General features: G+C 36.3%; 4 protein-coding genes across 9 annotated transcripts in view; 1 reads left to right on the plus strand and 3 right to left on the minus strand.

Moving 5' to 3' along the window:
• Positions 1-1,830: 1,830 nt before the first annotated feature.
• On the plus strand, positions 1,831-3,936 carry LOC126967259 (insulin-related peptide 2). Its single transcript, XM_050811749.1, has 3 exons — positions 1,831-1,892; positions 2,377-2,545; positions 3,726-3,936. Exons 2-3 carry the CDS (start codon positions 2,386-2,388, stop codon positions 3,869-3,871), a joined length of 306 nt encoding a protein of 101 aa, XP_050667706.1. The 5' UTR covers positions 1,831-1,892; positions 2,377-2,385; the 3' UTR covers positions 3,872-3,936.
• Positions 3,937-5,092: 1,156 nt separating this feature from the next.
• LOC126967167 (uncharacterized) lies at positions 5,093-9,232 on the minus strand. Its single transcript, XM_050811631.1, has one exon. The coding sequence runs from the start codon at positions 9,230-9,232 to the stop codon at positions 7,448-7,450; it is 1,785 nt and encodes a 594-aa protein (XP_050667588.1). The 3' UTR covers positions 5,093-7,447.
• A 197-nt stretch (positions 9,233-9,429) lies between these two features.
• Positions 9,430-11,249, minus strand: LOC126967170 (uncharacterized). Its single transcript, XM_050811635.1, has one exon. The coding sequence runs from the start codon at positions 11,177-11,179 to the stop codon at positions 9,431-9,433; it is 1,749 nt and encodes a 582-aa protein (XP_050667592.1). The 5' UTR covers positions 11,180-11,249; the 3' UTR covers position 9,430.
• A 131-nt stretch (positions 11,250-11,380) lies between these two features.
• Positions 11,381-27,369, minus strand: part of LOC126967206 (guanine nucleotide-binding protein G(q) subunit alpha) — a 42,083-nt gene continuing 26,094 nt past the window's right edge. For 3 of the 6 annotated variants that reach the window (XM_050811697.1, XM_050811693.1, XM_050811695.1), the window contains 4 exons: positions 25,232-25,361; positions 23,277-23,430; positions 21,159-21,266; positions 11,381-14,941 (listed from right to left, as the gene is read on the minus strand). In XM_050811697.1, the coding sequence (XP_050667654.1) occupies positions 14,859-14,941; positions 21,159-21,266; positions 23,277-23,430; positions 25,232-25,361 (475 nt within the window). In that variant the 3' untranslated portion in view covers positions 11,381-14,858. Of the gene's footprint in view, positions 14,942-16,295; positions 16,463-21,158; positions 21,267-22,025; positions 22,134-23,276; positions 23,431-25,231; positions 25,362-27,369 lie in introns of those variants that run through there. The other 3 variants (XM_050811698.1, XM_050811696.1, XM_050811694.1) reach the window with 3 other exon arrangements.

Here is a 27,369-nt window from a genome sequence, read left to right on the forward strand (position 1 = left end):
GAGCTGCGTAGGTAGTACCTACGTAAAATACATTAAACGACTTTACCTCATACGAACTATAAATAGCAAAATAGATTCGAAAGGTGTGACGCACTTCATTCATAATCTCTGATGAATTAATTAACGACAGATACAATAATCGTCTTGGAGCTAGTGCGTACACTTCTGTATCGAGTGAGCATCGGAATGACAAGCAGGGTGCGGTTTTATTAAACAACCTTTAGCGTGTTTTATATCAAAATTAGCGGATATAAAATATAAGATGTAAGACAGTGTTATTAACATTTTCAATTTGCTGTTTTCTTCTTTCACATTATATTTAAAGTAAATAAAAATTATCAATAACATAATAGGAAATAATGCTGTTACCTACATGAAACAGACTAGACAAGAGTAAGTCTTTTTCACGACGACGAGCATTTTATGATCCATCTTATGTGAGTTGGAGAGTGGCACCACCTGCTTATAACAGTGTCAGGAGTGTGTATCTTTTTTAGGGCTATATTACACCGGGACACCACGGAGGCGGAACGATTCACCGCTACCAAAATAACATATACAGCTCTATAGTTACTCACCTGGTGTCCGCCACAAAATTGGTTACGCAACCAGCTCGGACGCTTGTACAGTATGTTACTATTGCACCACCACTAATAATTATAGAGCTGTATGGTCTCTCTTACTCGGCCGCCAGTGACGTTGAAAGAATATATTTACTCTAACGGTAACCCACTCATTGCATGCAACACGCAGGATTCTTGAAAAACCTAAAAATTCTGAGCGGCACCGCCATTGCGCTCGTCACCTTGTAATTTCACTAGCTACGGCGTCCTTCAGAACGAAACACAATAATTTTTACACATTACTGTTTCACGGAAGAGATTGGCGCCGTTGTGGTTCCCATAAGCCGGTAGACCATCAATTTAGGATAATTCTTCATTAGATTACTCTCTATTACAGAGATTAAAAAAATGGAACGCTTGAACTCTCTTTCCCTACTTACATATATATTGTTGTAGTGCCGTAGTGCTATTTCTTCAAAATACATTTTGATACCAACTCAGTGTGGTGTGGCGACTGGTTGCGTCACCGTGGTGTCCCGGTGAAATATTGCCCTTAGGGTTCCTCGACGCAGTCATTTAGTGGATTGTCAATCGCTCACCGCATACATATTTCCTTTTATTTATTTATTAGATCACAGTAAAAGAGTTCTAAAAAATGTTTCATGTGCCTCTAGGCTTGTCGATATTAAAGTCGTCTAAGAAAGTTGTTATATATTTTATGTGGGTAGGTAAATGGCATTGGTCTTTATATCAGGATTTTTCGGCGAATCATAGTCTTAAAGATACACATCCTACGGTTTTTCCATTTTTGGATGTTTTCAGTACCATAAATTGTAGTCGCAAGAACAATGTTTTATCCTTTGAATAACATTCAACTATTGTACGTGGAGTAACTTAACTCTTACGCTAATAAAATAGCGGCAATTTAAAGGTTATACAGGGTGAAGTAAGTCCACGTAGGTACAGGGGTGAATTTATCAATTAAACTACCTGAAAAAGACCCCATAAATAGCGGTAAGGATTAAGGACGGGCATACCCGGAAAGACCTTTTCGCTTTACGAATCTTAGGTGTAATAATGTTGTGTAAGCTTTTTCATTCGCAAATGTTAAGGATAGTACTTATGTTTTATATTTCATATTTTTTTTTAAAAGAACGTTAATATTGTACAATACAATCCTGAAAACCGCTAGCTTGTGTAAGATATTCTTACGCTAAAAACTTCAGTATCATATATAAACAGGAAAATTTCAAAATTTATACACATTTCCAACCGATACTTTTGTGATCAGCTTCACAACTTAATTTGTCTGCAAAAAGATCATAAAAGGTAGATTACTTTGGATATTTTTTAATAATTATGTTTATCATTAAAGTTAAAATCAAAGTTCTTAAGGTACCGGCGCTTAATAGCTATTCTCCCCATACCATGCAGGAAAAGTTTATTCCAAAGCTTAATGGTGTGTGAAAGATTTCTAAGAACCGAAAAGAGCTTATATATAAGCTTATGCTTCAGTTTGTGGCAGATTCCTTACAATCCTGTCGGTGATGAGGGGTTTGGATAGACGGGGTATAAGAATAAATTTTTCGGTGTTCATTGATGCAAATTTTAACATAACATTGACGTTAAAGTAGTTGGTATAGAGCAATCAGAGCCTACGGTGTAGAGATCCGTCAGGCTAACTAAAACTTTACTCGATTTTGCTTACTTCCACTTTCCTAACTTCATTAATCCACCCAAAGAATCAATATAGATAACATGAAGAGTCAAAATTATTGGTGATAAAAACATTAACCGCTTTGAATGCTTTTAGGGTCAAATAATGAAGTTTCTTGTGGTTTTGGCTTGTGCACTGGCATTTGTGGCTGCTGAGAAAGAAAAGCCAGTAGTGTTATGTGGCCGGCAACTAGCAAATGCGAGGGTTTTAATATGTTATGGAGCTGAGTACATCATGAAAAGGGCTTCACCTGAAAACTTACTCGGTAAGCTTGTAACAATTATTATTTAATTTGTAGATTTAGAAATTTATATAAGAGTACCTCTTAGCAGAATAACATTTTATGAGGTTTAAGTTAAAGTCTCCCTGCAAATATTGAACGGAAGTTTTGAGAGAAGTGCCTTGTGCCATATAGGATCAGCCTTCGCCATATCCAGGCTATCGGCTAGGCCTTCTCCCTTGCTTTCAATATCCACCGCCGATCTATGTGTAAGGTATACCAGAAGATGCCTGCCGACCGTCCATGGCGAAAGCAGTGCTGTCGGTCGTTGATAAACAGGTGACCCTCTAGGTACTCCAAGAGCTGGCGGTTAATTATTATGCTCTCGATGATTTTAGCGAGCAGGGAGGTAATAGCTATAGGACTGTAGTTTGCCACATCCGAACTGTCTCCTTTTTTTTTTTGGATCGGATGGACGAGGGCTGACTTTAAAAATGTCCATGCCCTGTAATATCACATCGGCTACTGCAGTTGGCACAGGCACTGGGATCACACGAAGGGAAACAAACCTTGCCCCTAGGGTAGGATGCAAAAAGGAACGCATCCTATCCCTATCTGCGGACTTGTAGTGGCAAACGCGGCGGATTCATATTGGATCTGGATATATTTTGCAAACATATCTGTTAGGCTGCCAAGCGGAGGCCGACCAGTTACTTTTTATGAGCCCCATGATATAGATATCAAATGTACAAAAAATGTAAATGTAAAGTGTACTAAGATGAAAAAAAAACAAATTATATCAAATATTATCACGTGATCAGTTTTGATAATGGAATCCCATCAATTAGTATATAATAATACATCAATACTTACTGAAGCACTTCTACGTAACCAGTTGATCTTATTTATATTCTACCCTATCATGACTGCTGTAATACGCTGGTTTAGTAGAGCTATCGGGTAGGAGTTATTATCTTCATTTTCAATAGCAAGGATGCATAATACATAGTCCCACTCTTAGTCTCACTACCTTACATCCAATCATATACATCCTAGCGCAGATCTTAAGCGATGAAAAAATACATTTTGTTACGTTGGGTACTATCTGCTCATCCCCTGGCCATCTCATAGTCCCCATCTTTGACTACTCTGCATTCAATGACACTGTTCAAGGTCACTTATATGTCGATATAATAAACAGATATCGTCTGTCCTCTTTTTCCAGACGACGATAAATGGCTGGGAGAGTGGATTTGGAGAGGTCGCCAAGGTGCCATAAGTGCGGACTGGACAAGATATAAGCGCGACGGTTTAGCTGACGAGTGTTGCTTACGGCCTTGCACCACAGAAGTTATACTTAAATACTGCTGAACATTTACTAGTTAAAAATCAAAACTACCCTCATACGCTTAATTTAAAATGTTGTAATTATGGTATAGCCAATCATATTTTAATGTATTTATATACCTGATAAAATTGTTAAAATGGATGGATTATATGATGTAATTGCAAATTATGCTTTTGTTTTATTTTAGTAAACATCATTGTATGTTTATGACAAAAATAGAATATAGGTAACCACAAAGTGAGCTGTTTTACTTTATCCGTCTGCAGTCTATGGTCTGCAGCTGCAATTTCTATTTAAGACAAAAAAAACTGTAAACTGTAACCACAAACTTACTGTTAACAAAGTCAAAGTAATTTACAACAATTTTTTTTTATAAATAAGAGGGGGCATAGAATAGCAAACCGCATCTCCTCCCGTGGATGTTGTAAGAGGAGACTAAGTGATACAAGTAACGGAAGATGTGCAGCAGCATTTTTCCGAGAGAGCATCAACATCTACTGCGCTCGCCAATACGACACACATCCAGATGGTGGGGATGATATCATAGCTGGTGGCGTGTCGTGCGAAGGTGGAATTTGGCGGCAGGAATCAGGTTAAACAGCTCATCGGAACACTCCCCGTGATAAATGCGGTAGAAGACACACAATGAAGCGACGTCTCTACGCAACGCCAAGTGATCCAGCCGTTCACAGAGCACTGGGTCCCCGACAATTCGAGCAATATAATTAATTCTTATTCACAAACTCTGTCGAAAAAACCTTAACACTCGCATTTTGCAATAAGGTAAGCATTTTTTAGCTGTAAATGGTAGAGATGTATTTTCTATTCAGCTGCATTACTCGAACTCCGGTTCCGGACTCATGGAAGTCGACCCTTCTCTATCCGATCAAACAATAAAGAGACAGTTCGGATCCGGCTAACAACAGACAAAATATGAAACTTCCTAGGCGTGAGATGTCAAAAGTGCGGCGTATGTATGCCGTTATCTATGTGTTAACCAATTATAGGTCTGCGTTATTGGTTAATTAAAATAAAGTTATTACATTATTAATTACATTATTAAATTATTAATTAAAGAGGCGGAATTGTTATAAAAGTATTAATAATTTATTTTTATTTCGATATATAAGAAATTGTTTAAAATTAAAAAAAAAAACATACATTTTAAAACATGCAACTATCGATTGCAAGTTCTATGTGAATAATAATCGAATAGATTCAACGATCAAACACCATCCCCATACCTAGTGAATTGTCAAAAGTATCAAACTATATTTGTCAGACCATAGTGGTTGACAAATGAAAAAATGCTATCGATATTTTTTGTCGATAATTTAGATCAATGTATTATAAATTATATAATATTTGTTAATAACATAAGAATACTTTACATAACAGGTAACCTAGGTCAATGTTTTGTAACTATATATTGTATAGTATTAGTTGTTATATATTTTAGTTATCTTAAAGTGTAACTGATGAATTTAACGTGTAAAAACCTTTTTGACACACTGAATTCGTAGATTACAGTAACATTTTCCAAATACATATATGTACAGATTTGACTCAGAATCTTATTAGTGCATACATATAATTTCTGAAAAATAATGTACATATATATTATTACTGGTTATTAATAGCAAAACACGACATTATAACACTATTCATCGTAGCTACGTTCCTGACGCTCTCTAAACATGAAGTACAAGCAGTCAAAAAACTAACTAAGTATGATTGTTTAATCATAGTGATGGCGCGGCTTTTACGCCCACATTACCCTTTCATCCCTTTTTATCTATTCCGTGTATGTACAAATGTATACATATACTTAATATCGACATTGTTTACAATTAGATACAACCCTATCGATACGCATGGATTCAAACTTTGATCTATTTAATAATGACAAATATCTCTTGTACCTATTTGAAGGTTTTTGGACTTTCCGATGAAAATAAACTTGCTGCTCGGGCTACACTACACACCAGGGTTCTCTTTCGACGCGTTATCATGGTGCAAGACGGCAAAATTCATTATTTTCACAGAGTTTCATACGTTATCACAATAAGAGCGCGATTGCCCGCCGGTCAAGCTAATTTCGTTGAAATATGGTCCATCGCTCATATATGCAGCGCACCTGCCCCGCCATAAGGTCATTCTAATCTCTTTTAACTGTTCTGTGGTCGAGTCCATCCTCGGATTTCGCGTTCGGGAAGCCCTGTTAAATCTTCTCGTCCCAAATACCACAGTGTTTGTAGATTAAGCTTTGCAACCAGTGTGTGTTGCCAGTAATGACTTACGGTACGCAGACGTGGTCTGCCACTATGGGCCTGAGGAGAAAGCTCATGGTCACTGAGAGGACAATAGAGAAGGCTATGCTCGGAGTCCTTGCGATATCGAAATCAGAAATGAGGAGATGCACGTAGGAGAAGCAAAGTCAGCCAAATGATTGCGAAACAGGAAAGGCAGTGGGCAGAGCACAGTTTCGGCGGACAGATAGCCGTTGGGGCAGTAAAGTTCTCGAAAGGCGACCACGTTCCGGAAGACGCAATGTTGGCAGGCCCCCAACAAGATGGACCAATGATCTGGTTAAGATAGCCGGAAATCTTTGTATGAGGGCAGCGTAGGACTGATCGTTATGGAGATATTTGGGGAGGCTTTCGTACAGCAGTGGACGTCTACCGACTGATATAATGATGACACATAACACCAGAGGTCAAGATATACTTTACCGGCCTTTAAGTTGGGATGGTGGTATACTCTAAGCTTGAAGGTTTCTAAGTCGCATTGGTTTGGAAAAACAGAGCCGGTCATTGATTCCACAGTGGCTGTGCTCGCAAAACGCTCGGTTATAGAATGTCAAACGTCAAGATAATGCGATTAGGAATTTCGTAATTTTACGTAATGTCCGATAGTGATGTTTGGCTGCTGCTATCAACACGAACAATTCCTCTGAGCATTCCCCGTAATATTGCGGTAGAAGACGCAGAGAGAACCCACATCTCTACGTTACGCCAAAGAACCAAATCGCTTCGATAATTCGAGTCGCTCTTTTTTGTATAAAGTTAAATGGAAGAAGCTGCCATCGGGGGGCGTCTGCTCAAAGGTGAGTACAGTACTTCATGAGTGGTGGAATTTGTGCTTTATATAGTTACAGACGATGGGTTGTAGTGGAATCCTAAACTGGCTACCTAACCCACTGTCTCACCTTACTGAGTACACCAAGCTTTTTATAGGCCAATTTAGCGTTCTCTTTCAAGTGCCCACGGAACTGAACGTAGCTTATACAAGCTGTGGCAGTAAAAGAAGTCTCAAGTCAATCGGATACGACAAAGGGACATTAAACGCACAATCTTATGTTTTCTTAGGGTTCCGAGACTTTGCATAGCAAGTCTAGATTTCGGAACACTATATGCTTAGGTATGGCTTTCTCTGAGGCGCATTTTATGATATGCATATTATATATCATATTATATATAAGTCAGTTCAAAATTTATATTGTTGAGTTCATTTGTAAATAATATTCACCGTGTTTCAGTATTTTTATTAGTGGTCACGAAAGAATTACATATCAATAAACACTACTTTAAAGTTTAAAACTACTCAGAAACGCTTCCGCAATAAATTTCAATACAAAAGAAAATTATACAAATTATCCACCCAAAAATTAATATAAAAAAACTACCCAAGAAGTGTCCAAAGTTTAAAGGTTCCGGTCCTCGGAAATGAGAAATATCGAAAAACAGCCTTTTGTTTCGTAAAAATTGTGCGTGCATGCGTTGCGTGAAACCCGACTCAATGAGCGCACTCAGTTTGAAATTAAGTGGGCCAGCAAGTGGTGAATGTTTTCTCATATAAATAACTGTAGGACTGTTAACTATCTTCTCCGGAATAATTTGGAGCTGTTTTCTTCCATTATTTTTAATTAAGTGATTTATTACCACGTCCTTGCTAATGGCCAAAACAAACTCTGAGGTCTCATTTGAGATAGTCTCCAGAATTCTTTTGGATTTCGCAAAATCTAAAAGCTTCCAATTTCTTTGTACTTCTCGATCATCTGCATAATATTCTTTTAAATAAGCCATGCCGCCGTATTCATATTTATTTGATTTCACCACCTTGAAATCTTCAAGTGCTTCTTCATAAATGGTCTGTTTTATCGCACCTATAAGTGCTGCTTGATAAGAACTTCGGATCACATAACAGAATAATATCCACGAGGTCAGTAATATTAGGAGCGGGGTTCGCGAAGGGATTTTCGTAACAGGCATGCCCATAATAATCATCCATGCGTAAAAAAAAATACTTGAATTAGTCTGTGAAATGTTTAATAACATTGCGGTCCTTTTCCAAATGTAAGTTTTTTTCAAGGAATGAATTGAGGCAATCAATAAAAATACTAAAATCAACGAGAATCTGACGGAGATCTTGAAGGGATGCAGAAGTTTTACCCATGGCTCTTGTTGCTGAGGTAGTTTTGCCACCCAAACCATATCCATTGTATTATATACCATCGATATCTGGAAATTTCCATAGTTACTAATGGTCAGAGGTATTATAGAACAGATTGACGCAAAAGCTTTTCCATTGTGGAGGTCACCGAAAGAGCCTGTCCAGTTATTGTTTTCGTAATGTCCACAATCTTTTTCATCATCAGGAGTTTTAATAACGAGGGTTGCGTTGAATCGGTTTGCTACTAACGACAATAGTTCGCCATCGGTGCCGCCAGGCGGTCTAGAATCATTATAAATCTTGATAAAGGGCGGTTGGTCGAAGCTTGACACTTTAATAGGACATTTATAGAAGTTACTCACTCTTTCTGAAAACAGTGCTTTGAAGCAATCATCATTTGGACATTCGAGGCTTATATTAATCTGGACAGGTTTATCGTTAAAGCATGTATCAGGTTGAAGGATTTTGTAAGTGTAGCTCCGAATTTCCTCACTTCTATTATCAGCTTTCAGAAATATTACATGAGGTACGACTAGTTTGGCCATAGTTTTAAAAACAGAAATTTCATCACATTTACCAAGATCAACAGTTGAACAAACGATAATATATTTTCCCGCACGATTGAACTCGGTACTAACAAGCCATTTAGTCAATTCAGATATTTCAGAAATATCTTCCCAAAATATTACACACTGCGGTATAGATACCGTTTCCGTGGGTCGATACTTCGCCGTAGCTACTACTGCAGATTTATCATAATGTTTTAAAAAGTCAACTGGACTAATGGCGTATTGCAATGTTCCAAATAAAACTAGAGTCACATACCGCCATTCAAAGTTGTAATAAGCTAATTTGGCTGCAGCTTGTCCTAAATAAGATAACACATGTGGACTTGCAGATATCATAATTTCACTCGATGTTTCGTTTAACATAATCTTAGTATTTATAATATGAAATTTTGCAAATTAATAAAAAAATTCGATGCACCTCTCTGTTGCTATGTAGGTACCTAATGACTGCAAGCTATTAGGTATAACGTGAATGTGAAGTGCTTGCAAATGGAAATTTTTCCATTATGAATTGTAATTTTTTAAACTTTCAATCCATTAAGCTGCAATCACAAGTATACATCAAATGTGATTTTTTTTCGATAACATCTTTCTACTCAAATACTTCTCTATAACAACGGCTATTCCAGATATTAGCCAACCGAACAATAACATCACAAAGCAACCTGTGAAGTGCTCTAATTGGATTGGCTTTTCTATTTCTTTTTCGTTTTTCAGTCTAATTAAAATATTATCAGCTATAAACTTTTCGTATAAGCCGCCTTCCACTAAACATGTCAAAATTCGGTCAATTGACGGTTGCAGGCCTGAGTATTTCTTAAAAAATATTACGCTTGGACTGCTTATTACATATTGAGGTAGAATATGCAATTTTATGTGTGACTTTTTTAAGAAAGTTTCAGCTGTCTCCAAATTCATAGCCAAAACAAACTTCAAACCGTTAGATAATTTTAACATAATAGCATGTATTTCCGTACTTTCTACGTCAATCCAATTTTTTGTGATGGTTGGTTGATCTCTATAAAAATCTTTCAGCGCTGGTCCTCCGCCAAATGGGTAGCCGTAATATATAGCATCCTCAATTTTATTAATTTTATCTACATATACGTCTGTTTGTAACGAGTTTATAAGATAGACTTGATAGAACGTCCTCAACCAAAACGAGTACCAAATCCAAAACAACATTATTTGCAAAACTGCCTTTCGTTTTGGCAACTTAGTACTGGGGAAACCCATGCAAATTTCCCAGGCATGGAAAGCGAAGTCGCGTTTACAATGTAACAACCGTGATTTCCATATGTTACTGTTTGATAGGGTGGACGTTAGGATAATAGAAATAAATAGTACGGTTAAAGCGATTCTGGACATGATATTGTAAGGTCTCAAAATTTTAAACGAAGGAGATTCTAATTCGGAAGGATGGGTGACCCAACAAACTTTGGTGTGACCATAAGTAATGGACATTTGAAAATAGAGATATCTATGGAGGGTGATGCTTGCGGAAGTTATTGAAAAATTAGCTTGATCATAGTAGATATCCCCAAGAGAGCCGGTCCACGTGCCATTATCTTCAAGCTTACCCCAACCAAAGCCTACCCGTGGTGTCATCAGTATCATGGAGGCATTCAGTGCTTGTATTATGATTCGAAGCAGGTCACCATCAGCACCTCTCGGTACCCCATTTTCAATATGCATGTATGGTACTTGGTTAAAAGTCGAGACTATCAATGGACATCCGTGAAAGTTTTTAAACTTTAAAGGAAAAAAATTCATGCAGCTCTGTGTATGATTTCTGTAAAAGCAGTCATCCCAAGCGCTCAGTTTAACGGGCGGACCACTCTGGCAATTGCTATCTTGAAAGTAAGTATAACCACTGATCGAATTATCTGTTCCAGTTTTAACAAAAACAACATTGGATATTCCGTAAGTCCAGAACGTATCAACAGCTTCATATTCATTGCAATCAACTGTTTCGATAGAGTTACACACAACTATATATTTCCCTGCATTATTGAATTTGAGTGTTTTCATCCATTCCAATAGATCAATCATTTCTGCAATATTGTTCACGAACAAAACGAACTGTTTTGTGTTTTCAACTATCCCGGAATTGAATTCGTTTTGGCCAATTATAACGCTTTTATTATACTGTTTGAGGAAAAGGTTGGCGCCATAGAGAAGTGTTGTATTAAAGATGACTAAGGAAGCGTATTGCCACCTGAAATTATGGTTTGCTATTAGCGATGCCGTTGTAGCGAGTCGCTCACATGTGGAACAATCAAGCGGTGTCTCCAGTAACGTGCGCCCCATATTCCGTGCCAACAGTTACAACATCGTGTTACTCCGCTCTAATATGTCTATTAAATAAATGTACACTAATTGTCGCTAATGGATCGCCCCGCTGCCCCAACATAACACTTTACAAATAATAGCGTGTTTAACGTTTATTTTTAGATTGATTTGATAATCTTCCGTGTATTTAATGGTTCCGTTGAAAGAAAAAAAGGCACATAGCTGAAAAAAAATTATATTTTATGAGAAATTATAATTTACAATATTACATACAGGCATCCATCTTCAGTCCAAACTTAAGCTAAAATTCTCACAATCTCACGCAAAAAGGTAAAGCAACGTTAGACTATAGTAAAGTTTTAGCAATATTTTAGATATATATGTAGACATCGTCCAATCGTAAAATAAAATCACACCAGTATATGAAATTCAGTCCAAACGTGAAAGGAAGATGGCGTTTGGTCCGACTTCCGGCCGCGTGCCAACATTTACCGACATCAATAATAAAGCTATAACATTATTTTATCTACACCCATGCTATAAATCCTCTATTAAAGATTCTAAAACAGTTAGCTTAATGCCAACATTAAAACACCCAATGCCCTAATAACCACTAACATCAACCAAACGAGTGTTGTAATGAAATTCAGTACAACATTACAACACTCGTTTGGATGATGTAATGGTTACTAGGACTGGCTTTTTTAATGTTAGCATTAAGCTAACGGTTTCAGAATCTTTTGTAGAGGATTCATATTAGGGGTGTAGATAAATTCTTGTATGCAACTATTGATAATTAGCTATTAAAACACTCATTTGATACTATTACCACATTCGCGTTTTAATACCCCTTATTGCACAACAGTTGCATAAATAACTATAAACAAACCGTTCTGTATAATCATAATATGTATAAATAAAGCTAACGTGGTCGTTCAGAGGTAACTCGGCGACAACATACCTAATAGTTCAACATATTTTGTGCTCTTCACTGTTCACTTGTTGCGGCGTGCGCATCGCCTATGGCATAAACAGGTCACTTGACATGTTAAAATATTTGTGCATTAAGCAAATAAAGTCCTATAATTGGATGTAGTTCCTAAAAACGTTCCAAGTCACAAACATCACATTTTAAGGAATTCGTGATTAAAGTTTATTAAACATTAGTGTATTCCATACCAAGTTATGATATCATTGAAAGAGTGACAGTAAGGCATCCTTTTTTTGTCAGTCCGTTAATATGAATCACGTGACCAGTTTTGTGTTCTTAACTCAATTTCGACATGATTGTTTGTTTTCTCTGGAATTACGTCCAATTATATTCCGAATTGCACATTATAAAATATTACGGTACTCTTAATAATAATATATTTAAATCAAGACATAATAATATACACGGATGAAATCTTCCAGGTAAGTTTATTTTCGAGAACATATTCTGACGATTGATTGCACTTAGTATTGCACGTAAATAATAACAAAAGAAACAAACTATTCGATTCGATTCAATGACAGTGATTTAAGTATACACATAGAATTGGTCCTCGGGTTAAAGTACGTGTACATGAATAAAATTATTTAACAACCATTGAATACATACTTATAACGAGTGAAAAAGTGAGATGTGATCGGGGCCGCCCGCGGCGTCATTCAAGACGACTGCAAATCAATGTTAAGACAATAAATTTCATAAAAATGTTCTTTGGTTAAACGCACAGTCATTTCAAATCGACGTCACGAGCGATCTGCCCTCTACAATAAACACTTTGAATTACATCTAGGTAAAATAACAATTTCATAAAAAATCTAAGCAAATCATAACATGGCCGCGAAATGTTGGCACGCCGCCGGCGCGAGTTATAAACCGAAACGCCGAATTAAAATAAATACCTCGCTGTAAGATTGCACAAATTATAATTCCCTATGTACAGACATTAGTTTGGGTACGAGGTACGATACCGTTTGTGCGCTAAGTTCCAAATTCACATTTTGAGCATTCAGGACAGCTGTTACTTTGTACGAAGCAATCAGTTTTGCTATTGACTGTGCTAGGTATCGCGGAGTACCGAGAGTTACACACAGGAAGTCAAAACAACAAATAAGTTAATACGAATAAGTTACATGATCAAAATAGAATCTCTGTTTGCTTACTATACGTAAAATAACTAATCATAGACACGAAACAGCACACTTAATTAAGCATAACTAAAATACTCTTAAATATGGAAGAAACAAAACAATGTAAGTGTTCGCATAGTTTGGGCTTCATTCGTCTACCGCGAGCGTCCCAGTCGTACACGCGTCAGTTCCCTTAGTGGCCGCCAGGGGCGCTTCATAGCTGTCAATGTCACACTAGACAAAACATAGTCGCTGACGCACTGTCGGTAGACACGGGCGTGCCAATAGCAAAAACTGGCTGATAGCACTGTCGGTAGCTCATTCCACTCAGCACATTTAAACCCAAATGTACAATATATTACATACTGTTGCAAGCTTCCGTGCAAAAACATCATTTTAAAATTTAACACATGTCACATTTCGCTTTATCGTTATTAATTGGGTTTCTAGTAAAAAAGGTTTTTATCAAATGCATTTAAAAATGTCCTTATATAACTAACGTAGGTATGTTGTTATGTGTTTAGGGCGCAGCAGGCCCCCGAACGAAAACTGGATACCGGACACAATATTTAGGTTAATTTGTAAACATCTGAGCTTGGGTCGAGTCAATCCTGTAGAAATATTTTAAAAATATACATTAATGTACACAATTGTAACACACCCAATAATCAAAACATAAGATAAAAATAATAATAATAAATAGTCCACATATAACAAACCGGTTTGTGGTGAAGAACACCGGTATCAAGTCACCGTCGGGGACCCTCGACGCATTCCCATACATGATAATAATTAGCTACAAATATTATACAATATACGAAAATTATCAATTGCAGATTTATATTTATTTTATTACACAATAAATTAACTCATCTAATGTGCCAATATAAAAATTAATAATAAATAAATAAAATTTGTAAATCATTTGAACTTTATAGGTTAGTGGCGGTCTCCGATAGCAGTCCATTATGACTTCCAATGACAATATCACCTCGCAACTACATTTCAGTTTATAACATTAAAATTGTTCAAGGGAAGGTCGAGCCAGGCCATAGGCTACAAAGAGACATCGCGTCGGAAGAGGCTATTCGGCTGAACCGAAGCCGGTCACAAGAACATCTTACCTGGCTCGGTTTGCTTTCACTAAACGTCATAGAAATAGTTGAACCGCACGAGGCCAGCCACCGACCCGCATCTTGGACTAGTTTGTTCAAATCCATTCCTCTGGACGTAATTGTATACTAATGTAGTTGTATATTATGGCAACAAACTTTACAAAAATCTTAAAACAATGACTAAAAGCAGCCCGCGTTCGTGGTCGCCCGCGAGCTAATATAAAATGCACAATATTCATCAATATAGACACATACATAAACTGTGGATTACCTCATCATAAAAAAACATGTCAAAAAGATCCCGGGACGACCCGGGGCCGGCCTGTACGCCTTACAATCTAAACCTTACTTCTCATAACCTTAAGGTGAACAACGTCCATCGGTCGAGCGAGCTCAGTTCGTGGATACAGTACACATTCCGCCATGGAGTGATCACAGATCGGTGTCGGCTGGCCCGGCGTCACCTACACGAGGTTGTACTCCTTCAGGTTGGACTGTAGGATGGTGTCTTTCACGGCGGCGAATACGAACCGAATATTCTCGGTGTCTGCAAGCATAACGCACGATCAACCATCTGTTACGGCTGAATTTGCACAATACTACTAATTCAATTTCTAGCCCTCAAAATAACTGCACTAAATAATTTGAATCTTCTAACCGAAACTTGTTGGCCAATTTATAATGTAGAATATATTTGGTTTTACGCTAAAACGAAAATAGGATTCAACATCACTTATTGAACGTCAAAAAACATTCAAAATAGTGTGCCTCAGTTTTCCTGTGTTTAACTACATAACAAATAAATATTAGCGGCAGGAATCTACATTTCCATGCTTCTACATGCACAGCAGTCGCGCCCTTAATAGGGATTTAGAGCACTCCAATGGACAATAACTCTCTTCTTTAAGGATTTATGTGTTTTAAGAAATGATGTCAAATGAAGATAGAAATAAAGTTAATGAAAAAAAAAAGAATAGGCGCACAAACCGCACGCCAAATATGGATTCTAAGGCTCGAAATTTTCAGGTTGGCTGTTATAACAAAAACGAAATGAGCTGGAAACCGCTCTTTTATACCCTCGTTGTATGAATTGGCGCGATCATTGTGATTGGTCGATTGATGTAACGTATTACCCCCGGAGGAGATACGTTACACTGGCCAAGAGACCAAATTTGTTCATTCAACAATGAAAACATTTTATTTTTGTGTTTTATTATTTCTAATTGTTCCATCACATTCAAACGGAATCATTTTTCACATATATGTAAAATATTTAAATTATTATTGTCTCAGAGTGAGTGACCGATGTCAACTTAATGTTTCGCGAAATGTGATTGATATCATATAAACTTTTTTTTTCTTTTAGCATGTAACCTTCACAATCCAATAGGTGCCCACGACGCTCGAGTTAATACCTACTTAATCTCTTGGGCTCCCCTATCATTATATGTATCAAATGACATTAATTTGCAAACATTGACATTTATTTTTTCAAATGAATTTAAATGCATGTCACTCTGTCAGGCTATCCAGCAGATCTATGGTATTTGCTACTAGATCCATCCTATAATTTAAATGGCGCTTATTTGCTAGATAACAGTATTTATACACTGTGAAACCCAAATGATGTCTTATTCGATAGATAAGTAGCAAATAGCCTATTCGTAACTTTACTTAGACATTGTGAAACAGCCCTTAGTAGAATAGTTTAGTTTGTAGATAAAATATATATAATAAAAACGTTTATACATATTGATTCCAGTAAAAGCGTTTTTTAAGCAAAAGAGCGAACCATTGCATAAATCAATCAAACTATACATACAAACATAAAAAATACAATGCAACAACGGCTTACCTTATCATGCTTTTAAGGTTTCTTGAAAAAAAAAAGTATTAAAAATAAAAGCGTAATTTATTATGAAAAATATTTATTACTAAACAACTTAGTAGTAGGAATAAGGTCAAACTCATGCTAAATTGAATTCCTTCAGCGCGGATTGCATAATTGTGTCCTTTACGGCACAAAACACTAATTTAATATTTTCCGTGTCTTTAAAAATATCCAAGGCAGCATGCAAAACACAAAAAATAAATAAAAGAAACCTGTAAGTAAAGTTGAGTGCAAATAGCCAGGCTGAACACTATTTAAGAAGGTACATAAATACATTCATCAAAGCAAGCAGTAGCTATATACAGGTTGGCCGAGAAGTTGACCACCAAAGCTATGATGAGTATACGAATCACCCTATAGTACGTTCTACGATTTTGCGTAGTTTAGGAGATAATAATTTTTTTCCCCTTTTATCCGCTTTTTTCACCTCTTGGTTTAGGACTTTGTTATAATTTTTTTGAACACTTTTAGTTAATTTTTTGTTGATAATTATTAACTACAGTTGCAATAACCACATAAGAAACTATGAATATAAAATAGTTTAGACAATGCGGAACTAGTTTAGAATTGAGTCGTAAGTTCAAGATAACTGCTCCAGCTAAATTCATGAAAATGTTCAAGGTATCAAAGAAAAAAATGGGGAGCCTCTATGGCTTCTAACTATTTTTATAAACTTCCCAGAACATTGGCCAATAAAATGAGTCAAATTAAAATTTTAGCTTTAGACGTCAACTTCTCGGCCATCCTGTATATTTGCGTACTAGTGTCGTATTATTAATTAAATTAACCGTACTTTTGATAGAAATTTAAACAATTAATTAATTAGAAAAAAATAATCCTTACATAATCTAATATATATAAATTACGTGACACGTGATCCGCGATGTACTCCTAAACTAATGAACGGATTTAAATGGGGTTTACTTCATGGAGTGCAGTTTAGTTCAACTTGAGAGATAGGGTAGTTCTTATTTTGATTTGGGACTCATAATTATTTTTATTTCCAATATTTGTTATGTATGAACATATTTTCTGTGAGAGAATTTATTGACGCACGGTTTGACAGATCTGCTGTGATACAATTTCATTATAACAACAACGAGCATATGTTACGAATGATTCTTGATGTTTTGAAACATTATTGGCAAATTCCTATAAAACAGTATTTTGTTTATTATCTACAGAACAACGTGTGGGGTCAGCTAGTATATTATATGAACTGGTAAACAGAAAATCAATACATAAAGATCGTTAAATCGTGTCGGTTGTTGTTGACTATTCGAAAAGTAAATGTACCTTACGCAGGCATTATTATCATCATGCTCCTATTCTTTTCTATTATTTGGTGTTTTTTTGATTGCGATGTTTTAGGCTGGGTTGAATTATATTAGCTGATGGATAGCTAAGGTTTAAGTCAAATTTAACGTTACCACTAACGCGGACTGCGGAATGTGTTGCACCATCGTATTCCTTGGCCTAGTTAAAGTTAAAGAGTCAAATATCATAGTACAAGACCCCACTTATCGATTCTGCAGTTATGTGTTTTATTGATAAAACTAATTGAAGTGATATCTTTTTAGCGGCGTTGAGCACTTTTCTTGGGACTAGTATAAGATTTTAAACTCGCGTCAGGACACGTTACCTGATCGAAAATTCGTAATACAGTAGTTGAAATTATGGATGAAACAAAATTTTTCTGAGAGATAATTTTTTTATGCAATATAAATTGTCATTTTTGTGTACGATAGCGCAATAAATTAATCTTTTATATAACCACATAAATGCTAGTACTTTTAATACTACGTAAAAATTCGTTTTATCAAAAAAACACATATCTGTAGAATCGAGCAGTGGGATATTAGGCTATCAAGTCAATATCGAATATTTATTTGAAACTTTTGACAGGTTGCTATTAACAATAGCTTTAACCGGCGCAGATTGGACGGTTACGGTAAAGTTATGACGTCATCTTAAAATTGTCAAATAGTGCAACACATTTTTTACTGAAACCAACCCAGCTTTAGATGTTAAATGAAAATTAAACATTAACGGTGTCATTAAAAAAAAATTAAGACATGGCTTAGACACGTGTTTTGTTACACAGTCACCTAAATTTATATTTACTAGGAAATATTTTTTAATAATAATTGCTAACAACGTCAGTGACCAAGCATAAAAATAACGACTTCTAAAATTGAGTTTATATTTCTCTATAACAAAACCGTGTTTAACTAAAACATTTTTAAGCACAACATAAACTGAAGTGTAAAGGAACGGAACGCAATTTTTGTCAGCTGTCATCTATCTGTCATCATATAATCTAATATATCGAATATGATCAATCCGTTAGACAAGTTTCTACTCGTCATTAAATATAAGCAGTGTCTAAGTCAGTGTCAGTGTGTGTGATTGTTGAACGCTAAACAACACACAGATTTGTAACAGAACTTTTTTAAATCAAGTGTTCAACACACGTTTAACTTTTTTGTAATATCAGGGTAACTGTCTATATAATAAACGCAGTGTAAAGTTACTAGAAGTTTGAAACTATTTATGTGTTATTACAAAAAAGTTAAACATGTACACGGACGAGTAAAAAAGAAGGACTCCGCGCCGTGATATTAGCAAGTGAAGCACCGTTATGCTAGTGTGTGTGCGGTTACGGGGGATACTAGTTACACAATTTTTTCTCTCTTAAATAATGTGGGCACAAATACTTATATAGTATCGTTTTTACACTCTTTCACAACGCACGACGGCATTTTTAAAATATTTATTGAGACGTAAACTGATCTGTCACAGACGATGACAATTCTCATAATGGCCGCCTATCGGCCTGTAGTAGTGTAAGTGTGTGGGGCTATATATTTACACGTTAACCGGCTTGTTTTGGTGCTTCACAGTTATGTAGGCGAGACAGAGTTCTTCTTTTTTACGTCGTCCGTGCCCGATTATTTGAATTTGGTTGAAGATAACTTGCTACTTCGCTCATCATGGCAAAATCAACTGGCCGCGTTGCGTTGGAGCCGCGCGCCGTAGGGTTGTGCGTCAAATTGAAAGCCCAAAACTTTGGTACACAAAATATGTACAAACTCAAATGCTTTAAATTTACATTACTTAGAACTAGCGACGAACCAGCACCATCTCACGCTGATCTCGCTGAAATACTGCTGCTCCAATGACAGAAGCGCGGTCAATCGCTTATCGATTAGTAAATACTACTGCATTCTCCTACAGACCTGCTACTTTTAGCTGTGATTAGCAAGTGGGCGAGGGACACGCATGTCGATAACGAGTGTCTCTCACGCACCTATGATATATTGCTAGCGAGTATCGAGTGTTTGACAACATAAGTCATAATATAATCATAATTAATGTCTAGCGTAAAACCAAACAATGTAATAATAGCCAACAACACATATGAACAATAATAAATATAAATACGTACCGTGTTGTACATTTCATCATACTAGGAGATAGTGATTTTGAGGACTAAATAATTGAAATACAGGTAAAACTCTGCCACTATTTGCATTGTTGAAACACCTTCCGGGTCATCTGATGGTAGTTTATCGCAATACAACATGACTGTCACCAGCCATGCCAGCTGTCAGACTATACCATTGATATAACTTTATGTCATACGGTTTTGGAAACACCTCCAAGGAGCAATAGAGGGCGTGCATTAAAGACGAGAACAACACTTTTTTTCTTTTTAATATCTGCAATCAGTCTAGATGTGTTGGACATCTAGAATTGTGTGGGAAAAGCGGTCCATCGAGCTTTCTTCCCTTTACTTCAAGTCCAACTCGACAATGCTATTTCGCTTGAGTCTCTTTGGATAGTTTATAGTGAGTAACTCCACTGTCAATGGGTTTGGATGATTTGCTCTTTTGAGAACCACACCCTGGATGTGTTTGTAGATAATGTACATTTATAGCAGACGGACGGATTTATTATAATATATAATATTGTACAATCTTGTACAAACTGATCAGTGGGAGGCGCCTCGCAATACCTTTATTTATTTACGGTGTGTGTGGATTGATGCATCTACTGTACTTAGTAACTTTGTTTGTACTTATTAATTTACATTTACTTTTTTTTTTCTAGTCTTACGTAAGGCGTAGAACACCACTATACATATATTTTAATTAAAATGATTTGTAAATCGATGAAGCTGTAAATGTTGATTAATAGAGTGGTAATGAGTTTTTTGCTACTTCTTCTCATTAAAGCTCAACCTTTATGAAGTCGTAATTGTAATAGGAAAAGAAAACTTTTGACCTTCATAATTAAATATAAATAAATGTCATCTCCTTGACCTAAGTGAATAAAGTGATTTTGATTTGCTTTCTGAAGCAGTAATGTGTAAAGCATTACTGTGTTTCGGTCTGAATGGCACCGTAGCTAGTTAAATTACTGGGCAAATGAGACTTAACATCTTATGTCTCAAGGTGACGAGCGCAATTTTGGTGCCACTCAGAATTGTTTGGTTTTTCAAGAATCCTCAGCGGCACTGCGTTTTAATGGGCAGGGCGTATCAATTACCATCAGCTGAACGTCCTGCTCGTCTCGTCCCTTATTGTCATAAAAAAAATTCTTAATAACTATTTTACTCATTTACCCCAATTAATATGAGATAGTTATTCCATGGTGTGGATGCCATTCAACAAAATATAGAGTTTTCTCGTTACTTTCTTTAACTAAAAAGAAATAATATTAGTATGTACATATTCACTTTAAAAAAAATATAACGTCGTATTAAAAGTGAATTCATTCAATGATTGTCAACATTGACATTCCGGAGGACCGCACCAATTAAACAACATTCAGCGATGGATGGTAGAAAAAAAAGTGAGACATTACGTACCCGTCGCACAAGTGAAATGGGAATAAATAATCTTCTCGGCGTCCGGGTTCAGGTCGACGAACATTCGCAGGATGAATTCGCGCGCTCCCGTTGCGTCGCGTTGTGGGCCTGTCAAACTCGCTACTTAGCAATCTAGCACTCACACATACCTTATAGCTAGCAATCTAACTAGCAAATTATTGAATATATTAGGCTAATGTAATAGTAATTTATGCAACTGTTGAGTAAATTAGGGGTATTAAAACACGAATGTGGGTTTATCACACGAGGTGAAGCATAGTATGATAATAGTATCACATAAGTGTTTTAGTACTTACCTATTTATAAACAGTTGCATACAACACTTTATATACACCCATAATATGAATCATCTATAAAAGATTCTGAAACAGTTAGCTTACTGCTAACATTAAAAAAGTCAGTCATAGTAACCATTACATAATCCAAACGATTGTTGTAATGTTGTACAGAAATTCATTACAACACTCGTTTGGATGATGTAATGGTTATTAGGACATTGGGTGTTTTAATGTTGGCATTAAGCTAACTGTTTTAGAATCTTTAATAGAGGATTTAAAGCATCGGTGTAGATGAAGATATAACCCGGCCGCGAAAAATTTCGGTCACCGACCTTGCTGTACTTCGCCATTCACAATATTCGTTTGTTCCAGCTGGGCCCCCGTGTGAGTGAAACGAATAAGACGCGCAGTAAAAGGTAAATGTGCGAAATCATGTTATGTATTGTAATACTTAAAATATGAAAGTGAACTCAAAACAACACACACGTTCTAGCAATGTACATGTCACAATATATCTACCGTAGCGACTAGCTCAAGTATGGCGTGTCACACTGTTACATATATCAACCTGTGGCTGTCGTGAAGTGTGAGTAACACGTTCTGTCGGGATCAGGATTCTCTTTTAGATATTTTTTAAGTATGTACTCCCGCGCTGGTACCGGGTCACATTTGGGACCTGGGAGTCACATAATATCAACAAATATGGTGAACTTATCAACTTGATCTTCACATAATAATTAAAACTCAATGAGAATATAGTTATATTGTAATTATTATGGCGGGCACTCACTATATATTTTATTAATTTGATTTGAACTGGACGTTCGTGTGTCGTGAATTGGGAAATCAAAGACCAATTAGGGACAAGTGGATAGATTGATGTACTATTAGTCTATTCGGTCTGAACAGCGCCGTAACTATTGATATTACTGGGCAAATGAGACTTAATATCTTATGTCTCAAGGTGACGAGCGCAATTGCAGTGCTGCACAGAATTTTTGGGGCTTTTCAAGAATCCTGAGCGGCACTGCATTGTAATATGCAGGGCGTATCAATTACCATCAGCTGAACGTCCTGCTCGTCTCATCCCTTATTTTCATTAAAAAAAAGTGTTAAGTGTCAATGTTTCAAGAGTTTCTCGCCGCCTCCGCAGTTCTACGATTCATGCAATTAGATCGAAATATCGACATCAAATTAATAAAATATATATCGTGAGTACCCATTATAATCACAATTTCAAACTTCCGCGATGATAAAAGTTTAAAAAAATATAGTTATATCTAAAAATAACAATTCTGTGAGAAGTTTTATATCTTTATAGGGTTTAAGGGGTCAGCAGACAACATTTATTCCTCTTGAGACAACCTAATCGCAAGAAAAGTGGCAAGATAAGGTGTCAAATAAATTACCACGTGACAAGGGTATTATTAGATCCTTAGATAATTATCTATTCGTCTAGATAGAGTCTGTTGCTGTTAGAAAACCAATAAAAATAGACAAGGACTTTAGTGTGCGTGTCAAGCTACGTCTTACACTCGCGATTTGTATGACACTTTGTGTTAGTGTGCCTGAAATGCTCAAATTCAGTTCAGTTCTAAAATCAATTTATTTTGACGTTTTCACAGCTGTCATAGTCTATCTAAACGTATAAATGATCTAAGATTAGATCACTACACACAAAATACACTCGAAAGTTTTAAATAAAGGAATCAAACTTGTAAATGACCTTATGGTATATGATCACCACCATTGCTGATAACCGGAGCGCCCTGTAGAGGCATTGCCGGCCATAGTAATAATTAACCCGAAAGACGCTCACCTTCGTACTCCGGAAAATAGTCTACCAGATGTGAATACATGATCTTCTCTTCTAGCAAATCCTTTTTGTTGAGGAACAGAATTACCGACGAGTGCTGGAACCACGGGTATGTGATGATCGTCTTGAACAATGCCTTTGACTCTTCCATTCGGTTCTGGAAACATTGGATAGACAAAAACGGTTTAGATTCATTGATAATAAGTTAATAACATGGCTGGGTGGCCACCTCACCATGATGAGTGACACTACGTTTTTAAGAATCAATCGCTTTTTTTTTAAGGAAAAGGAGGACACATGAGCGTATGGGTCACCTGGTGTAAAGTGACCGCCAACCGTATTCTCTTGCAACACCAGAGGAATCACAGGAGAGTTGCCGGCCATTAAGAAAAGTGTAGGCACTCGCTTTTTTGGGAACACCGCACGAGGAAGCTCATTCCACAGCTTTATAGTACGTGGAAGAAAACCGCACTGTGGACGAACGCCACACATCCAGATGGTGGGGATGATATCTTGCTTTATGGCGTGTCATACGAAGGTGGAATCAGGTGAAACAGCTCTCGTTCATCTCGTTGTCATTTTTTTTCTATTTAAAAAGGGCAAGACCTCATATATACAGGATAAATCTATGATAATAATAAACGATCTATGTCAGGACATCCAAAGGAGGGATTTTTATATGAGGATGGCGAGTACCAATGATCAACGAACTTAGCAAAAAGGCAGTGTAATGCGTCTACAACGGTTTGTCTTATCACGGGAGTTGCTTGTTCTGACACGTCTGACGGAAGGGTCTGAAGAGGAAATGACTTAACGAATCTCGAAAGTACAGACAACGATTTGCACCGCTTCGACCCGTATGCACATTACAGAAACTGACACGGAGAGTTAAGGATGATTCAGTGAACCCATGAGCTACTTCATATAAAATAATAATATAGCGGCCCGGTGAAACGTGGATCATCGTTCAAACTTAAAATAGTCCGGTACCAAGTGATGATCGTATTGCTGTATCAGTGGAAGGTCACCAAGTCCATCTGTCATCAACTCCAGATTGTCCTTCACATATGCTTTCGAAATATCCTCGGTATTTACTGGCCCGACAAAATTCGATTGGAGCTGGATAGGCCCATGCACTCCGAAGTGATTCCAACCTACATAATATTTACCGAAATAAACTCTGGACCTTCAAGAAAAATGCAAACGTGGCCATCCTAAACGAACATGGCGGTGGAATGTAATTGACGAAGCGAAAGAAATCGGAAAGACCTGGGCCTTGATTTCACTCAAGAGAGATGCTCCTGCTAGAGGTTACAGAAACCTTAATGAATCGTTGTGATTAAACCTTTGGACCGGTATTAGGCATAAAAGGCATTGTCTCAAACTGATTCCTTTAGAATTATTATGATGTCATTTCTAATACTACTACCGCTTCGAAAACGCCGCAAGAGACTCTCATTATAAAATACATATTATTTACTTTTCAGACGGGTTTGATTAGGGTTGCGGACGGCGGTTTTTAAATCTCTCAATTAAGTTTAATATATGTTTAACAATGAAAGAAGTCTTATTTAGTTGAATAGTTCTATCTTCAACATTCAAAGTACCCATCGTAGTAAGCGTAGATAACGCAATATTGTTAAAAATCAGCGGAACACGTGGTTTAGAATACAATATGTATTATAATTCTTAGAACTCATTGTCTACTCATGTATTTGCATTTCCGTTTGTGTTTTTCTTATAAAATAAATAAATAAAACATCCTTCCGCGTGGCGTAGCCGTGCATATACAGCGTGTATAAATTTAAATTTACGAAATAATTAATGTTAGAGTTAGAGTTCAGTTCGCTCGTTTAAACCCTTAAACAATGTTTTATTTAAATATACATCAAAAATAATCTACATATAACAGTGTAGGTATATGTTTATGATCTACATGATTACATAATATGACTCACCTCATTTTCAGACTCGAATAGAATTTGATCATATTCACTAAGAGCTACTAAGAATATGATGGATGTGACATTTTCAAAACAATGGATCCACTTCCTTCTTTCGGATCTTTGTCCACCGACGTCCACCATCCTGTCAATTAATAATAAAATTACTAAGAATAATTATTAATTATTATACTATAGTTGTATTTGTATAGAAAATAATACCACTCCAATTTATATTTATTATTATATTTTTAAACACACTAAGTAAAGCGCCTATTAAAATATGATAAAAACGGTCATTTTGAAACACAATTCGCAATAATTGAAGATTCAGTAGCAATTTTGTACGCCAAAATGGGCGGAGGTACATACATTACAGTGCAGTCACACGGGCGTTGATAATGAACGGTGACAGTCAACTCAACAGGATTTTGTATATTGCTATATTCTTGCTAATAATGTAAAATAACACGAAGCGTATATTAGTAACAAAATTTGAAAGATGCCACGCACACAAGCATCTTTACAAATAGCCAATACACACTACAATATAAAGTTGACGTAATAAAAAAGCTATTGTTCTAAGGTAGAACGGTATCTAGTTGGAGCGCAGCGGAGACCATTACTTTCTCTAAGATTTATTATTAATTTTTTGAAAAGCTCATGACAATGATTGATTAATTGACATTCTTAAAATTCCGTTAGGTACATGAAAGTGTGATGATAGATTTTGTGATAATTTTCGAAGAAGTGCTATTTACAGATATATAATAAAAAAATTATAAAATATGAACTAACATTTAAAGCCATTAAACTTATAAGATATAAGAAAGTTTTATTTTAATATATTCCTTTCGCCAAACGGAACGGAGCTGCCTATAACGGCCGTTCCCAATATACTATCTACAGATAGAGATAAAATACTACCTTCTACTGTCAGTAATTAGCTGTCAATATTCTGAAGCTGTCCCAATATACTCGATAAGTCATTCTTATCGCCTTATATTGGGACGCGTGAATTGCAAAATCCATACAAACTTCTATCGCTGGTAAGCTATACGTCATCCTATTGACAGACAGCGTGTACGGATAAGGTGAGTTACCGTAGACAAGTTTATTGGGATGGAGAAGTCAACGATAGTTACGATTTTTATCTCAAGTAAGAGATAGACTGTCATCTAGTAAATAAACATAGCGGTGAAGTGACTGTTAAACGGAATCTGTGTTACTCGGAACCTTTATGTAGCCAACAATTATTTATTTATCCTATGACAATTTGCTAGTTTACTTTTAAATTGTGAAACAGTGCCTTAACTAGCACTTTCATGCACATTACAGAACAGTTTTAATAAAAGGTTACATAGGTTGCATGATCATAAGGTATTGTTTCAACCTTAGATCATTTACAGCCGTTTTCAATAACCTATCTATGCTTAGTTTAACTTACTAGTAGTAGACAAATATATCCTCTTACGCTGACTTATATTTCAATAAGCTATTGACAGATAGCATTGGAACATATTGGACATCATTATGGACAGATAAGATCCAGTCATTAAACGGTGACAGCAATGTATCCGTAAGGTAAAACTAAGGGTAGATATGTTATTGAAAACGGCCGTTATACGTCTAGATAGACAATGAAAGCTGTGAAAACGTCGACAAAAATAGACTTTAGAAGTAACCTCTATTCTGAGCAATTCACGCACACCAACACAAAGTGTCATGCAAACCGCGAGTGTAAGACGTAGCTTGTCACGCAAAATAAACAAATATTCCAGGCATGTTTTTATCCTTTGTCTAGCAGCAAAAGAATCTATCTAGACGTATTAATTATTTAAGATTTCTACGGTTGATTACTACGGTTCGAAGCTTACCTTGCTTGAAGTACAACGAATTTCCGATCATAAAAACTCTCAAAATGCACATTCATATAAAAACTATAGTAATTTTAGCCTACAGTAGTGGGGTTAATACAAAGTGCCGAAAAATAAATTAATAAAACATGCTATGAAAAGTTGAAGAGTTTACAACTAAATGTGAAAAATTATGAGTGAAAGGGAATAAACATACGAAATTCTTACAAACCTTCGAATGTAAAAAAACATACGAAAAGCAGTATCCTCTGTAAAGTCAATCTTCGGCATTATGAC

Source organism: Leptidea sinapis, chromosome 12 (genome assembly GCF_905404315.1).
Source record: "Leptidea sinapis chromosome 12, ilLepSina1.1, whole genome shotgun sequence".
NCBI classification, from domain to species: Eukaryota; Metazoa; Arthropoda; class Insecta; order Lepidoptera; family Pieridae; genus Leptidea; species Leptidea sinapis.

Coding starts and splice junctions, on each gene's coding strand:
- LOC126967167 (XM_050811631.1), bottom strand. CDS start 9,232: ATGTTAAACGAAACATCGAGTGAAATTATGATATCTGCAAGTCCACAT.
- LOC126967259 (XM_050811749.1), top strand. CDS start 2,386: ATGAAGTTTCTTGTGGTTTTGGCTTGTGCACTGGCATTTGTGGCTGCT. Junction 2,546..3,725: donor TTCACCTGAAAACTTACTCG/GTAAGCTTGTAA, acceptor CTCTTTTTCCAG/ACGACGATAAATGGCTGGGA.
- LOC126967170 (XM_050811635.1), bottom strand. CDS start 11,179: ATGGGGCGCACGTTACTGGAGACACCGCTTGATTGTTCCACATGTGAG.